The sequence below is a fragment of the Notolepis coatsorum genome (genome assembly GCF_963971535.1).
Source record: "Notolepis coatsorum genome assembly, contig: SCAFFOLD_3124, whole genome shotgun sequence".
NCBI lineage: Eukaryota > Metazoa > Chordata > Actinopteri > Aulopiformes > Paralepididae > Notolepis > Notolepis coatsorum.
Genome location: NW_028170191.1, coordinates 1 through 16,737, shown reverse-complemented (window position 1 = coordinate 16,737; position 16,737 = coordinate 1). Strand labels below are relative to the sequence as shown.

At 45.0% G+C, this 16,737-nt stretch overlaps 1 protein-coding gene across 1 annotated transcript; it reads right to left on the bottom strand.

Moving 5' to 3' along the window:
• Positions 1-281: 281 nt before the first annotated feature.
• Positions 282-15,736, bottom strand: LOC311248573 (phosphatidylinositol 4-phosphate 5-kinase type-1 gamma-like; the record flags this gene model as incomplete). The annotated part of the gene is given in 5 exon segments (XM_084339435.1): positions 282-400; positions 403-580; positions 1,333-1,485; positions 8,561-8,678; positions 15,606-15,736. Coding segments are annotated over 5 exon segments (699 nt in total), but the record flags the coding sequence as incomplete, so codon positions are not given.
• Positions 15,737-16,737: the final 1,001 nt, after the last annotated feature.

Below are 16,737 nucleotides of genomic sequence, written 5' to 3'. Positions count from 1 at the left end.
TCCCTCCTCCCTCTCCCTCCTCCCTCTCCCTCCTCCATCCCCCTCCTCCCTCCCTCTCCCCCCTCCCTCTCCCTCCTCCCTCCCTCCCTCCCTCCCTCCCTCCCTCCCTCCCTCCCTCCCTCCCTCCCTCCCTCCCTCCCTCTCCCTCCTCCCTCTCCCCCCTCCCTCTCCCTCCTCCCTCCATCCCTCCCTCCCTCCCTCTCCCTCCTCCTCCCTCTCCCCCCTCCCTCTCCCTCCTCCCTCCCTCCCTCCCCCCTCCTCCCTCCTCCCCCCTCTCTCACCAGACAGTCCCTCTGCAGGGTCTTGAGCAGGGCGCCGTATGTGTCCTGGTCCATGGACAGGCCCTCGGGGACGTCGGTCAGGAAGTCCAGGTCCTTGAAGGTGGGCCGCGTCTTCTCCGCTCCTTCCTGGACGCCCTCCTCTTGTAGGTGGAGCCCTTGAGGTCGAACTTGCTGTGCATGCGCACGGCCCGCGGCAACACGTTGTTCATCGCCACCACGCGGATGTTCTTCCCCCCCGACTGGACGCAGTAGAGGCCGAAGAACTTTGGCAGCAGGGTCCTCGGGTTCTGGTTCAGGTTCTGGGGGGGGGGGGGGGGGGAGTGGGGGGGGGCAACAAGGGAGGGAGGGAGGGAGGGAGGGAGGGAGGGAGGGAGGGAGGGAGGGAGGGAGGGAGGAGGCGGGAAAAGGAGGAGAGTAGTAACCAGGAAGTAGTTTATGTATACCATGTAGTAACCAGGAAGTAGTTTCTTTATACCATGTAGTAACCAGGAAGTAGTTTATTTATACCATGTAGTAACCAGGAAGTATTTATGTATACCATGTAGTAACCAGGAAGTAGTTTATGTATACCATGTAGTAACCAGGAAGTAGTTTCTTTATACCATGTAGTAACCAGGAAGTCGTTTATGTATACCATGTAGTAACCAGGAAGTAGTTTATGTATACCATGTAGTAACCAGGAAGTAGTTTCTTTATACCATGTAGTAACCAGGAAGTAGTTTATGTATACCATGTAGTAACCAGGAAGTAGTTTATGTATACCATGTAGTAACCAGGAAGTAGTTTCTTTATACCATGTAGTAACCAGGAAGTAGTTTATGTATACCATGTAGTAACCAGGAAGTAGTTTATGTATACCATGTAGTAACCAGGAAGTAGTTTCTTTATACCATGTAGTAACCAGGAAGTAGTTTATGTATACCATGTAGTAACCAGGAAGTAGTTTATGTATACCATGTAGTAACCAGGAAGTAGTTTATGTATACCATGTAGTAACCAGGAAGTATTTATGTATACCATATAGTAACCAGGAAGTAGTTTCTGTACTCACCATGTAGTAACCAGGAAGTAGTTTCTGGAGGAATTCTGCCTCCTTGTGGTCCACGGTTTTGATGATGAACTCGTCGTCGCGGGTCACGTAGAATATGGAACCGCTAGCCCCCGGATTGGACAGCTCGATGAGTGGCTCGTTACATAGAGAATACTGAGAGAGAGAGAAAAACCTTGAAAACATCAAAACTGCGTCCAATCCCAAGGGACCAATGAGACTATAGGAGACGAATGGTCCTGCGTAGCTCAATGGGCAGGGAGCTTGGCACTAACGTGGCACTAACACTGCCAGGGTGAGGCTTTCCATTCCCACTGGGACCAGCCATGAGTTCTCTGCGCGGAATGAGAAAATCTCACCCAAGGGTAAAAAAGAAAATAGCTTATAAGATGGGACATGGACAAGATTAAATACTTAGGGGTGAACATCACGAGAGGGGTGGGGAAACTGTTTGAGGCGAACTATACACAGATAAATCAGAACATCAAGAGAGACTTGGAGAGATGGACAGTAATGCCCTTGGACTTCAATTCAAGAATAGAGGTCATTAAAATGAACATACTAGCAAGGTTACTGTACCTGTTCCAATCACTACCGATACAAATACCACAGAATCAATTCAGGGAGTGGGACAGACTGATATCGAGGTTCATATGGGCGGGGAGAAGACCACGGGTCAGATATAAAACACTACAACTACCAAAGGAAGAGGGAGGGATGGCAGTACCCAGCCTACAAGATTATTATTATGCAGCGCAACTGAGAGCAGTGACGTGCTGGTGTAACGACAGATATGAGGCAAGATGGAAAGACATTGAAAAAGAAGGGGAGGGATACAAGGTACAAGCTCTGGTGGGAGATAGGGAACTGTTCAAAGAAAAAGAGGGACTGTTAGATCCTATCACCAAATGCACCTTGACCATATGGAACAGAGTAGTAAAAACACACAAATTAGAAAAGCAGTCAGGGGTTCTGATATGGATAGCACATGACAAGAGATTCAAACCAGGGAGGCTGGACCATGGATTCAGGAGGTGGGAGAGGGGGGGGGGGGGGGGGGGGCAACAGCGATATGCAAAATGATAGAGAAGGGGGAAATGCAAACACTACAAAAATTAAAGGAGAACTTTGGACTAGAAAACAGGGACCACTTCAGATATCTACAGATTAGAGATTACTATAATAAAGAAATAAGAGGGGACAAGGAAGAAGAACAGAATGGAATAATTAGGATGATAGTAAGGGCATACGAAGGAGGGAAAGGAAGGGTAATATCAGCACTGTACCGGGCTATAATGACCAGCAAGGGACACACGACCGATTATATAAGGGAGAAATGGGAGAGAGAACTAAAGATAGGAATAACAGGGAAGGAATGGGGGAACATATGCGAGGTGCAACATTCAACAACAGGATCGAGGATATGGAAAGAGTTTGGATGGAAAAACATAATCAGATTCTTTATAACCCCAGAGCTGAAGGGAAAATATGCACCAACACAAAGAGCATGCTGGAGGATGTGTGGGAAGGAGGGGGCAAATCACATGCACATATTCTGGGGATGTCAGAAGTTGAAGGGGTATTGGGAGGAGATAGGGGAGGCAATGATCAGAATATTAGGATACGGGTTACCACAAACAGGACTGGTGCTTTACTTAGGAGACCTGACACACGAGGGAATACAAGGGGGGGACAAATATTTAATAAAGATAATGTTGATAGCGGCCAGAAAAGCAATAACAAGACTGTGGTACAAAGAAGACCCACCGACAATAGCACAATGGGTAGGAATAGTGGAGGAGATACAGGATATGGAGAGGATAACACACATGCTGAGGTTACAGGAAGAGAAATTTGGAGAAAGATGGGGAAAGTGGGAGGATTACAAGGGGAACGAAAACGACATCACAGAGGAAGAACCAAATGCATCACAAGAGGGCAAAGGGTAAAGGAGGAAAGAGGTTCAAGGAGGGTCTCTGAACCCATGTCACACACTTTTGACTTAGTTAGCATTTTCTGATTTTATTTTTATTTTGTTGGGTATTACAATTGTATTATATTTTTTGTACTTTATTATTTATGTCTGTTTAACAATGTTGTATTATGGGTTCCATTTTTGTGTAAGTGTTGTTTGTCTATAATGTTAATAAAAATTTAAGTTAAAAAAAAAAAAAAAAAAAAGCTTAAAAAAAGGCCTCTGCTCTCATCAGTCTCCTCTGATGTGCCTACTACTATAACCGTTTAAAGATAGCATGCGACTCCCACGGCCCGCGGTTTGGAGGAGGCGTGCCGCGATTAATCCACCGGATAGAATAAATCGATTAAAGATGTACTGCGTCGAAGCGTTTCATTGGCGGCAGTTGAAACGTCCAAAGGGTCTATAGTCTAACGGAAATACTAAACAAACAATTCAGGATTGTTAAAAACTGCTCTTAAAAATACCCTGTTAAAGTGCATTCAATTAGCTTGGTTTCAGTGTGAATTCACGGAAAAAATAAAACAGAAGTATATAAAAAAAAAATTAAATGTTCCATTGGCTATTTATTTTTGTTTAATCATTTACATTAGACAGATTAATATATAAAATAATCGTTTAATCAATCGATTACTTAAATAATCATTAGTAGCAGCGTTAAGATAAGATAATATAATATAAGATAAGTTTGGGTGTCATAGCAGTATGGGGGAAGGGGCGGTACGGGTATGGGCAGGGTAATACTAGAAAGACATAAATATAGGCAATACAATTTTATCTGAATACTTTTTTAAATGTAAGAAAAAAACTAAAATAAACAGTTTATACTGTTTATAGAGAGTTAATTATATATAATAACTATAATTAATTAATATGAGAGTAAACGGTGTAAACAAATGTGCATAGCATTATGCATTATGAGGGTCTGTTTGCCCTATCGGTTATATAGTACGTTGTAAATAGATATGGGCAATAAAGATGTAGAAGCTGAATATATACTATGAGTAGGTAAAGTAAACAGTATACACAGGTGCAGTATACATAAGGTACCCTAACTGGCATGATATATACGTCATACATTATACGTTGTATGCGTGTGTTATATGTTGTATGTACGTTGTAGATTGAAGAGGACATTGGGAACAGGACACTAATGACAGAATGTTCCGTGACGACAGTATTAATTATTTAATGTTTGTCTTAACTAAGACATAGACCATGAGCATGAAGGAGTAGCTGTGTGTTGGATTATAGCGAGTATGATTCTCATGGCTTAGTCGATACAACACAGACACACTGGTGTCGGCAAAACACAGTAGGAAAAGGTGGAAACACACCATGCGTTCTGTACACCACACACACACACACGCACACACACACACACACACACACACACACACACACACGCACACATACACGGACGCACGCACACACACACACCCACACCCACACACATACACACACGCATGCACATACACACACCCACTCATACACACACACACACACACGCACAGACACACACGCATACACAGCCACACACACACACACGCACGCATACACGGACGCACGCACACACACACACACACACACACACACACACACACACACACACACACACACACACACACACACAGTGTGTCTGCTGCCATCGCTCGGGGCTTAAGAAAGAGAGCATTAGTCTGCTAATCTCCATCTGGTGCAGGTAGTGTGAGTCTATAGGTGTGACTGTATCTGTGTGTCTCCTCACAAAAGACCAGGCACCATGTGCAAAAATATATATATATATGTATATACCTGCACACATTTGTACATGCATGCATGTGTCTATGTGCATGTTGAAGTGTATGTGTGTGTACAGTATATGTGCCCTTGTTACCTACCGTTGTGGGGACCAAGTGATGAAAGCTAAATGTTTCTTGTCACTGTGGGGACACTGGGCAGACCCCACAAGGTAAAGGAGCTATTTCAAGGTCATACCACCACTGCTGCCAACCACAGGAATAATACAGTGTACATAATAGACAGTGTACATAATATACAATGTACATAATATACAGTGTACATAATAGACAGTGTACATAATATACAGTGTACATAATATACAGTGCACATAATATACAGTGTACATAATATAGTGTACACATAATATACAGTGTACATAATATACAGTGTACATAATATACAGTGTACACAATATACAGTGTACATAATATACAGTGTACATAATGTACAGTGTACGCATTCAGGGCACGCAAGCTACACGGGATAAAAAAACAGAGAACAAAGAAACATAGAACCACAGGGAACAATATGAATACACAAAATCATAAAACCATGAGTAACAAACAACAAATACAGAAGCCAGTGGGGGAGACAATCAGGAAAGTAAGTAGGGGAAACCGAGGGGAGGGGGAAAGGGGTAGGAGGGGCAGGAGAGGAGAGAAGGTAGGGAAGAGGAAAGGGAGGAGGGAGGTGGTAGGTTGAAGGAGGGTGGTTATAGGTGGGGAAGGTTGAAGGCTTGGGAGAACAGGTGGGTTTTGAGTCGGGATTTGAAGGTGGAGAGTGAGTGAGGGAGAGTCTCTGATGGTCTGAGGGAGGGTGTTCCTTGCTAATAGATACTCGTGCTGCATGTGCTATGAAAACATTATATTTGTATTGTGTTTTTGCAGAGTACTTAACTCATTGGCTGCCACGCTGTTTCCGGGATATGGCTATGCGCTGCCACGCATTAACCTGTTAATCTGTAAGCCGTATTTCGCCTAAAGGTACAAGTAAATGGAAGATTGCTCCACTTCTGCAAGGTCAATTTGCATGTTCTTGGTATCTAGGAACATCTAGGGACCTGGGGGTATGTATTTCCAGTGTCAGAAATAGTGTGTCTGTTACTAGGCTTGATTAAATTGTGATGAAACAAAGGAGAATATAAATTATGATTTATGATTTTTGCATCTTTGATCAAAAATTGTTACGGGTAGGAGAAAATGCTCACTGAGCTCATTCACCACCTTATTGAGATCATGTGTACAAAAAAATCGAAGCAAATGAACCGTGGGAAGATGATTAAACAGAAGGATTTGTAGATACAGTAATTAATGATAATCGATTTTAATTATAAATTCATATTTGACCTTGAACTTGACCTTGACCTTATTATGGCCAAATCATACATCTATGGATAGGGAAAATGCTCCTCTTTCCAATGGCAGGGTTGAATCTGGATTTAGTCATTTCCTTGCGGTTTTTACGATAATTAGCATTTTCTGATAAATTTGTATTTCCGATAAATCGTATAAAACATCGGTAAAAATGAAAATATACACTTTGACTACTGTTTTTGATAGGGTTATGGTCTTTACTCTTGGCTACAAAAAATATATTTAAAAACATTGACCTCTTAACACTTTAACTGCCGGGAAACGCTTTACAGCGTCATTCCCGGCCATGCTCAAGTTGCCGAAGGACGCTTTACAGCGTCTTTAATATCAATATTTCAAAAATCTGTGATCGGATTCATATTTCCCCTCCACTGGCCTGAGATCCACCAGGAGGACCCACTGAGCTCTCTGGCGGTTCAGGAGCGCCATCTGGTGGCCGATCGGCGCAATCGCCAAACAGGAAGTGCTGTGGAGGTTGTGCTGGTCGGCCATATTACTTCCGGGCACTCGGTTTGGCTGCCGGCACTCTGGCTCGGCACAATATATAGCGATCCATTGCCAATAACTCGATAAACAACATGATTTGGACGTATATAGTATTATACAAGCTGGAAATGGTTCATCAGGATAAACATCCCATAATCGAAAACGGTCTACACCACGCTGATCGTCCAACGGCGCGAGGAATATCCGGTAAGATTCAGCGTTATTGTTGAACGTGTTCCATATAAACTGTTATGATGAACATATGACCCACACTAGATGAATGATATAACGCTGCCCACGGAAATATAAACGATCCCCCGCCCATCCGGTCATCATCAGATCATACGTAGATCATTCTAGAAGTACGTCCAATTGAAATTTTTTATATCGCCCCGATTGCCATCAAACTGTATTTCATCATCAATATAATGCATTTGGGGCTATAGATCACGTTCTGGAGAAAGCTGCAGAAAGAGATGAAAACATACTTATACATTAGACCATACTTTACTATGAATATGTGAATGAAAAAGTTTAACGTTGCTACACAATGAACAATACATATAGGACTTTGAATGGGCCCTAATAATGGCAATGTAGCAATAGAATTTAAAAAGTTATAGCCATGCAAAGAAGGGGTACTTCTCCATAGACAAATAGAGCCGGCAACCTATGGTATATAATGAATTTAACCCATGGCACCCAAAGTGTTAACATCCAAGGGCCCACATGTGGACGATTCTTTGCCGACCTCTAGTGGCTCAGGTGTGCATTTCTTTTAATACAATATATAGATAGAATTAAAGCCCTATTTGTTGCCTGTCGATTGCCCTTTCAGGTGACAAAATCCGTTCAGCGGTTCTTGAGTTACATGCCGATATGTGAGGCGTGCCCCAAAGTACGCAAAAGTACACATTACCACCCCCGACTCCCGGGGCTCTAGCTCCGTCAATCATTTGGCGATCTCGAAAATCTTTGCACAGGGTTGTAGCCAATGAGTGTGGCTTTCCAACAATACCTCATGATATGATAATTGGGGATCTAATACGGTCTCTATTGATCGATTTATGATAAAGAAAAGAAAAGTCCCCTATAGGGGGACCTTAAGGCTTAACAGGGACCTTTTTAATACCACTTAGAGCTAAATGTAATACCAATTTCACGACCACTACTAGCAAAAACAAAGAAAACACATAGCAACATTGTGCGCCAATTTAAACTCTTGCGCATATTCCATATAAGCTCCTGCCAGATGCACCAAGCTCCCGGTAGCCCAGCAAATATATTAACATATATTACCTGTGCAAATGTAAGACTTTGTAATACCTTAATTGAGAATCATGAATTTAAGACTTTAGAATAATACCCCGCAGATACTCTGTTTATTATGAGATTAACCCTTTCACCGCCGCACTACCAAGCGGTTAACCCTTTCACTGCGACAATACACAGAAGGTTAACCCTTTCACTGCCACACGACAGAAGGTTAACCCTTTACTATCACACGACATGGTGACTGTCGGTTGTGTGATAGTAAAGGGTTAACCTTCTGTCGTGTGGCAGTGAAAGGGTTAAAAAAGCAGTCACAGAAACAACAACAAAGCATATCTCTCACCAGATAGTCGTCGGGCCTGATGCCGAACAGCTCTCTGAAGTAACGGAACGCCACCGGGGCGTACGTCTTGAAGCGGAAGTCTGGATAGTGGTGCGCCGGAGTGAGATTGCTGCCCTCGCTGTAGGAGAGAGACAGAGACGAGAGAAGAGAGAGAAGAGAGAGAGAGAGACGAGAGAGAGAGAGAAGAGAGAAGAGAGAAGAGAGAGACGAGAGATGAGAGAGACGAGAGATGAGAGAGGAGAGAAGAGAGAGAAGAGAGAGACGAGAGAGAGAGATGAGAGAGATAAGAGAGAAGAGCGAAGAGCGAGAGAGCGATGAGAGAAGAGAGAGAAGAGAGAAACGAGAGAAGAGAGAGAAGAGAGAGAAGAGAGAAGAGAGAGATGAGAGAGATGAGAGAAGAGAGAGACGAGAGAATAGAGAGAATAGAGAGAAGAGAGATGAGAGAAGAGAAATATGAGAGAAGAGAGAGATGAGAGAAGAGAGAGATGAGAGAAGAGAGAAGAGAGAGACGAGAGACGAGAGAAGAGAGAGAAGAGAGAAGAGAGAGAGATGAGAGAAGAGAGAGATGAGAGAGATGAGAGAGACGAGAGAAGAGAGAAATGAGAGAAGAGAGAAGAGAGATGAGAGAAGAGAGAGATGAGAGACGAGAAGAAGAGAGAGATGAGAGAAGAGAGAGAAGAGAGAAGAGAGAAGAGAGAGATGAGAGAAGAGAGAGATGAGAGAGACGAGAGAAGAGAGAAATGAGAGAAGAGAGAAGAGAGATGAGAGAAGAGAGAGATGAGAGACGAGAAGAAGAGAGAGATGAGAGAAGAGAGAGATGAGAGAAGAGAGAGATGAGATAGATGGTGGCAGAGGGGAGGACGAGGAGGAAGCTGTACCTTGAGAACCCCCGCCACCCCCTCCATGATGAGCTGACCGCAATGCGGTCCACGTTTAGCCACAGACTTACCCCCCCCCCCCCCCGACATACCACAAAGCGCTTCGGGGCAGTCCTTTGTGCCGGAGGCAATCAGGCTCCACAACCAGGCAGGGCCAGGACGTGCCACCTGCCGTGGACTGGAGGAGCTGGGTATAATATTACAAATTACTAGGGCTGACCATGACTAGTCGAATAGTCAACTAATCAATCGAAAGGAGCCGTAGTCGACTGCCAACCTCTTAGTCAAATGCACAAAAATATATATATATATATATTTTTTTTTTTTGTCACTCTTTCCAAAAGCAAAGAGGCCTTTAAGCGTGGCAGCGAGGCTAACTGCCTAAGAAAACGGGCACAGAGTCACTGGAAGAGGATTTCACCCATCTAATGAACACACTGGACAAATATCAAGATGTATCCATCTGGTGGACTAGTCATTTGTAATCAGATTTGTTATTTGACTTGCCACAAATCTCAACCCCACTTATTGTCTAGTGATTGATTCCGTATTTACAGGTGAAGACTGACCTGAGGAACAGGCTGCAGGGAGACCATCTGGCCGCTTGTATGCGTCTCATCAATGGGCCCCCTACCAGTGAATTCCCCACCAAAGAGCCCTGGAGCTTTTCTTTCAAAAGCCCAGGAAAATGAAGGCAGAATGTAGCCTATGCCATGATTTGTGTATGTTAGACAGTTTAGTATGTTCTATGTATCTATGTCTATGTTTTCTATTTATATTATCTATTAAATCATCTATATATATATGTTCAATACAAATAGTGAACAACCTATCTCGAACAATTCTTATATATATTTTTTCTATATTCCCTTCCTGGTCGTTTCTCCGCCTGATATTCTGTGCTTTTCCTCCCATCCCAATTTTTTGGCATTATGCCAATTCCCCCCCTCCCCTACCTGGTCATTGTGCGCATGTGCCCCCTACTGGTCAGTCTAGGGAGCCCTGAGGTCTACCACGCACGTTCCTCCGACACAAGCGGAGACAGCCAGCGGCTCTCTTTTCACCTGACAGCGAGGACTCTCATTGGTGAAGTGTAATGCGTGGGAGGATCACACTGCCTTCACCACTTCCTGTCTTTTGCTGAGCAGGCGCCCAGACCTGACCTGTAGGAGTCGCTGTCCACAACGCCAGATTACCACCCCATCGACTTCCCTCCCGCTAACTCAGCCAAACGAGTTAGTATGACGGCCGGCCCAAGCCGCAGGGCAATGCTGACCGGAGACTCTCGCATTGGTGACGAGCGCAATCTCCGCTGCGCCACCCAGCCGCCTATATTTCGAACAATTCTAAGGTCGGTTTAAGTTATTTCTCCGGCAGCGTGCGCTAATATGGATTTTTTTTCAGGGGAAACACTGCAGGAAACGCTGCAGGAAACGCTGCAGGAAACACTGCAGGAAACATTGCAGGAAACGCTGCAGGAAACACTGCAGGAAACACTGCAGGAAACACTGCAGGAAACGCTGCAGGAAACGCTGCAGGAAACACTGCAGGAAACACTGCAGGAAACACTGCAGGAAACACTGCAGGAAACACTGCAGGAAACACTGCAGGACACACTGCAGGAAACACTGCAGGAAACACTGCAGGAAACACTGCAGGAAACACTGCAGGAAACACTGCAGGAAACACTGCAGGAAACACTGCAGGAAACACTGCAGGAAACACTGCAGGACACACTGCAGGAAACACTGCAGGAAACACTGCAGGAAACACTGCAGGAAACACTGCAGGAAACACTGCAGGACACACTGCAGGAAACACTGCAGGAAACACTGCAGGAGACACTGCAGGACACACTGCAGTAAACACTGCAGGAAACACTGCAGGAAACACTGCAGGAAACACTGCAGGAAACACTGCAGGACACACTGCAGGAAACACTGCAGGAAACACTGCAGGAAACACTGGAGGAGACACTGCAGGAAACACTGCAGGAAACACTGCAGGAAACACTGCAGGAAACACTGGAGGAGACACTGCAGGAAACACTGGAGGAGACACTGCAGGGAACACTGGAGGAAACACTGCAGGAAACACTGGAGGAGACACTGCAGGAAACACTGCAGGAAACACTGCAGGAAACACTGCAGGAAACACTGCAGGACACACTGCAGGAAACACTGCAGGAAACACTGGAGGAGACACTGCAGGGAACACTGGAGGAAACACTGCAGGAAACACTGGAGGAGACACTGGAGGAGACACTGCAGGAAACACTGCAGGAAACACTGGAGGAGACACTGCAGGAAACACTGCAGGAAACACTGCAGGAAACACTGCAGGAAACACTGGAGGAGACACTGCAGGGAACACTGCAGGAAACACTGCAGGAAACACTGGAGGAGACACTGCAGGGAACACTGGAGGAAACACTGCAGGAAACACTGGAGGAGACACTGCAGGAAACACTGCAGGAAACACTGGAGGAGACACTGCAGGAAACACTGCAGGAAACACTGCAGGAAACACTGCAGGAAACACTGGAGGAGACACTGCAGGAAACACTGCAGGAAACACTGGAGGAGACACTGCAGGAAACACTGCAGGAAACACTGCAGGAAACACTGCAGGAAACACTGCAGGAAACACTGGAGGAGACACTGGAGGAGACACTGCAGGAAACACTGCAGGAAACACTACAGGAAACACTGCAGGAAACACTGCAGGAAACACTGGAGGAGACACTGGAGGAGACACTGCAGGAAACACTGGAGGAAACACTGCAGGAAACACTGGAGGAGACACTGCAGGAAACACTGCAGGAAACACTGGAGGAGACACTGCAGGAAACACTGCAGGAAACACTGGAGGAGACACTGGAGGAGACACTGGAGGAAACACTGCAGGAAACACTGCAGGAAACACTGGAGGAGACACTGCAGGAAACACTGCAGGAAACACTGCAGGAAACACTGCAGGAAACACTGGAGGAGACACTGCAGGGAACACTGCAGGAAACACTGCAGGAAACACTGGAGGAGACACTGCAGGGAACACTGGAGGAAACACTGCAGGAAACACTGGAGGAGACACTGCAGGAAACACTGCAGGAAACACTGGAGGAGACACTGCAGGAAACACTGCAGGAAACACTGCAGGAAACACTGCAGGAAACACTGGAGGAGACACTGCAGGAAACACTGCAGGAAACACTGGAGGAGACACTGCAGGAAACACTGCAGGAAACACTGCAGGAAACACTGCAGGAAACACTGGAGGAGACACTGGAGGAGACACTGCAGGAAACACTGCAGGAAACACTGCAGGAAACACTGCAGGAAACACTGCAGGAAACACTGCAGGCACACATGCATGAACTGAAGTGTTTGACAACTTGGTGTTTTGCATAACATCCCAACCCCTGGAGCACACCGCCAGTTAAGAACGCTGCAGAATGAACAGACACTGAGCTGTGCTTAACCCTTTCACTACCACACTACAGACGGTTAACCCTTTCACTACCACACTACAGACGGTTAACCCTTTCACTACTACACTACAGAAGGTTAACCCTTTCACTACTACACTACAGAAGGTTAACCCTTTCACTACCACACTACAGACGGTTAACCCTTTCACTACTACACTACAGAAGGTTAACCCTTTCACTACCACACTACAGACGGTTAACCCTTTCACTACCACACTACAGACGGTTAACCCTTTCACTACCACACTACAGACGGTTAACCCTTTCACTACCACACTACAGAAGGTTAACCCTTTCACTACCACACTACAGAAGGTTAACCCTTTCACTACCACACTACAGACGGTTAACCATTTCACTACCACACTACAGACGGTTAACCCTTTCACTACCACACTACAGATGGTTAACCCTTTCACTACCACACTACAGACGGTTAACCCTTTCACTACCACACTACCAACGGGTTAACCCTTTCACTACCACACTACAGAAGGTTAACCCTTTCACTACCACACTACAGACGGTTAACCCTTTCACTACCACACTACAGACGGTTAACCCTTTCACTACCACACTACAGACGGTTAACCCTTTCACTACCACACTACAGAAGGTTAACCCTTTCACTACCACACTACAGAAGGTTAACCCTTTCACTACCACACTACAGACGGTTAACCCTTTCACTACTACACTACAGAAGGTTAACCCTTTCACTACTACACTACAGAAGGTTAACCCGTTCACTACCACACTACAGACGGTTAACCCTTTCACTACTACACTACAGAAGGTTAACCCTTTCACTACCACACTACAGACGGTTAACCCTTTCACTACCACACTACAGACGGTTAACCATTTCACTACCACACTACATACGGTTAACCCTTTCACTACCACACTACAGACGGTTAACCCTTTCACTACCACACTACAGATGGTTAACCCTTTCACTACCACACTACAGACGGTTAACCCTTTCACTACCACACTACAGACGGTTAACCCTTTCACTACCACACTACAGACGGTTAACCATTTCACTACCACACTACATACGGTTAACCCTTTCACTACCACACTACCAACGGGTTAACCCTTTCACTACCACACTACAGAAGGTTAACCCTTTCACTACCACACTACAGACGGTTAACCCTTTCACTACCACACTACAGACGGTTAACCCTTTCACTACCACACTACAGACGGTTAACCCTTTCACTACCACACTACAGACGGTTAACCATTTCACTACCACACTACAGACGGTTAACCCTTTCACTACCACACTACCAACGGGTTAACCCTTTCACTACCACACTACAGAAGGTTAACATTTCACTACCACACTACATCAGGTTAACCCTTTCACTACCACACTACAGACGGTTAACCCTTTCACTACCACACTACTAACGGGTTAACCCTTTCACTACCACACTACAGAAGGTTAACCCGTTCACTACCACACTACAGAAGGTTAACCCTTTCACTACCACACTACCAACGGGTTAACCCTTTCACTACCACACTACAGACGGTTAACCCTTTCACTACCACACTACCAACGGGTTAACCCTTTCACTACCACACTACAGACGGTTAACCCTTTCACTACCACACTACAGACGGTTAACCCTTTCACTACCACACTACAGACGGTATACCCTGGAAGTGGATCAGCAGTGCGTGTACCCCCAGAACACACTAAGAACTCTGCGCCCGGTGTGGCTGCTCAAGCAGCACGTTCTGCCTCCACCTCCAGTGTGTTCCGGGGGTGGGTTACTACTACAGGAGAGAGAGCTCGTTCACATACGTTCATATGACTAAAAACACACTTCTTCAATCAATATCTGAATTTATTTGATTAAACCTACGTCACGGTGACCAAGTGCGTCCACATTTTTATAGGATTCTATCACATTTTCATAACAATAGCGAATATTACCGTTTTCATTGAGGTTTCTTACAAATAAACGATGCTTCATGTTGTCCTTTATATGCCGATTATCATTCAAATCTTAAATTGTACCATATGTCCCCCTTTAGACAACATATGTAACGCTACCAGCGCACTTTTGTTAAGATAATTAGTTTACCATTCGCGGTCGCTATACTGCGGTCGCATACCGCTGTTCAGATCACGTCGAAGAATAGATGCATCCCAGTGACCTGTGACCTGTGCTAAGGGTCTTGGGAAATGTATTCATGTAGTTTTCAACATTTTCACTATTTAATTTTAAACCAATGCTGCCATCTACTGACAACAGAAAGTGTTGTCTAATCGTCACCTTGAGAGCCACTTCCGTATACAGCGTCTAGAGATTCCCACTTTTGACTGGGAATGGGGGCGTGGCCGCATTTGGTCCCAGACAATAAGAGTGGCTGCGATTGGTCTACGTTCCGTTAACCTTCTTACCGTCTTATACTATCATGCACTCTTCCTACTATACTAATATGTATTTACAACTATGCACTCATCACCGCAGCGCCCAAGTTGCAGCACTGTTTGATGAACATTGTTACTCTGTTGTAAGAGTCGTACCCTTCCCGCTGACTTGTCATACAGAACTTGTAAGTCGTTTTGGATCAAAAGCGTTTCAGCTAAATGACTAAATGTAAATGACCCTGTAAGGAATGGGAACTGAACGGGCACGCCCACACACACCTGGGGAAGAAGATACTCTCCACGACGTAGAAGTCCTGCATCAACACGTCTCGCTCGGGCTTGGAGCTCAGGTTGCCCACGGTGTATCCGATGCCCAGCTGTATGGCACCTTTCAGGGCAGAGGAGGTGGTCTGGAGGGGGGCAGGGGGGGTGAGAGAGAAAACACAGTGAACCTTAACCAGAGGAGGTGGTCTGGAGGGGGGCAGGGGGGGTGAGAGAGAAAACACAGTGAACCTTAACCAGAGGAGGTGGTCTGGGGAGGGAGGCAGGGGGGGGTGAGAGAGAAGATACAGTGAACCCGAGGGGGGCAGGGGGGGGGAGAGAAAACACAGTGACCAGTGGATAGAGAGAGTGAGAGAAGTAGACGTACGACATGTGCATAGGCTTCAGGGGCAGAGGCTTTCGGAAAAGATGCCCCTTGAAAGTTCATAAAAGAATGCCCCTATAAATTGGAAAATGACACCAATAAATAGACCTGTGTGCAGTTTTTGTGTATATTTGGCCTCATGCACGTGTTTTTCCATTGAGATGTTGGGTTGTTTTCAAAGGGAATTGTGGTTAATTTGGGTTCATTCTGTCATTGGAGACTAGCTGGAGGTTCCTCGCTGTGTGTTTAAGGGGAGCGGAGACAAAAACCAGCATGGGGCCATTTTTAATTAGAGAAAAAAAAACAGAAAAGAAACTTGCATTTTTAATTTTTATTTTTTTTGCCCTAAATGACTAGAATAGCACTCATTACATGGCCCTGTAATCAGATCAACAGGCCAGGAAAAAGCTTTCTAAATATATGAGAGAGATCCAAAAATAACAATAGTTGTGTGGCAGATGGAGCCATGGCAGGGGGAGGAGGAGGAATTACATAAGAATATAATATATATATATATTAGGGGTGCGGGGAAAGATCAATACAGCGATATATTGTGATAATTAAGTGCCTATATTATTTCAATACAGTGACACCAAGTATCGATGTAAATATATATATATACTTTTTTAATTTATTGGAATGAGTTTATGAAAACGTTATCTCATTAGATAAAACAGATGTATATATACTATTTTGTATTGCAGATGTTAACAATGTTTTCCGTTGGGGACATATTTGTATTTTTAAAAAGTTAATAAATTGCAA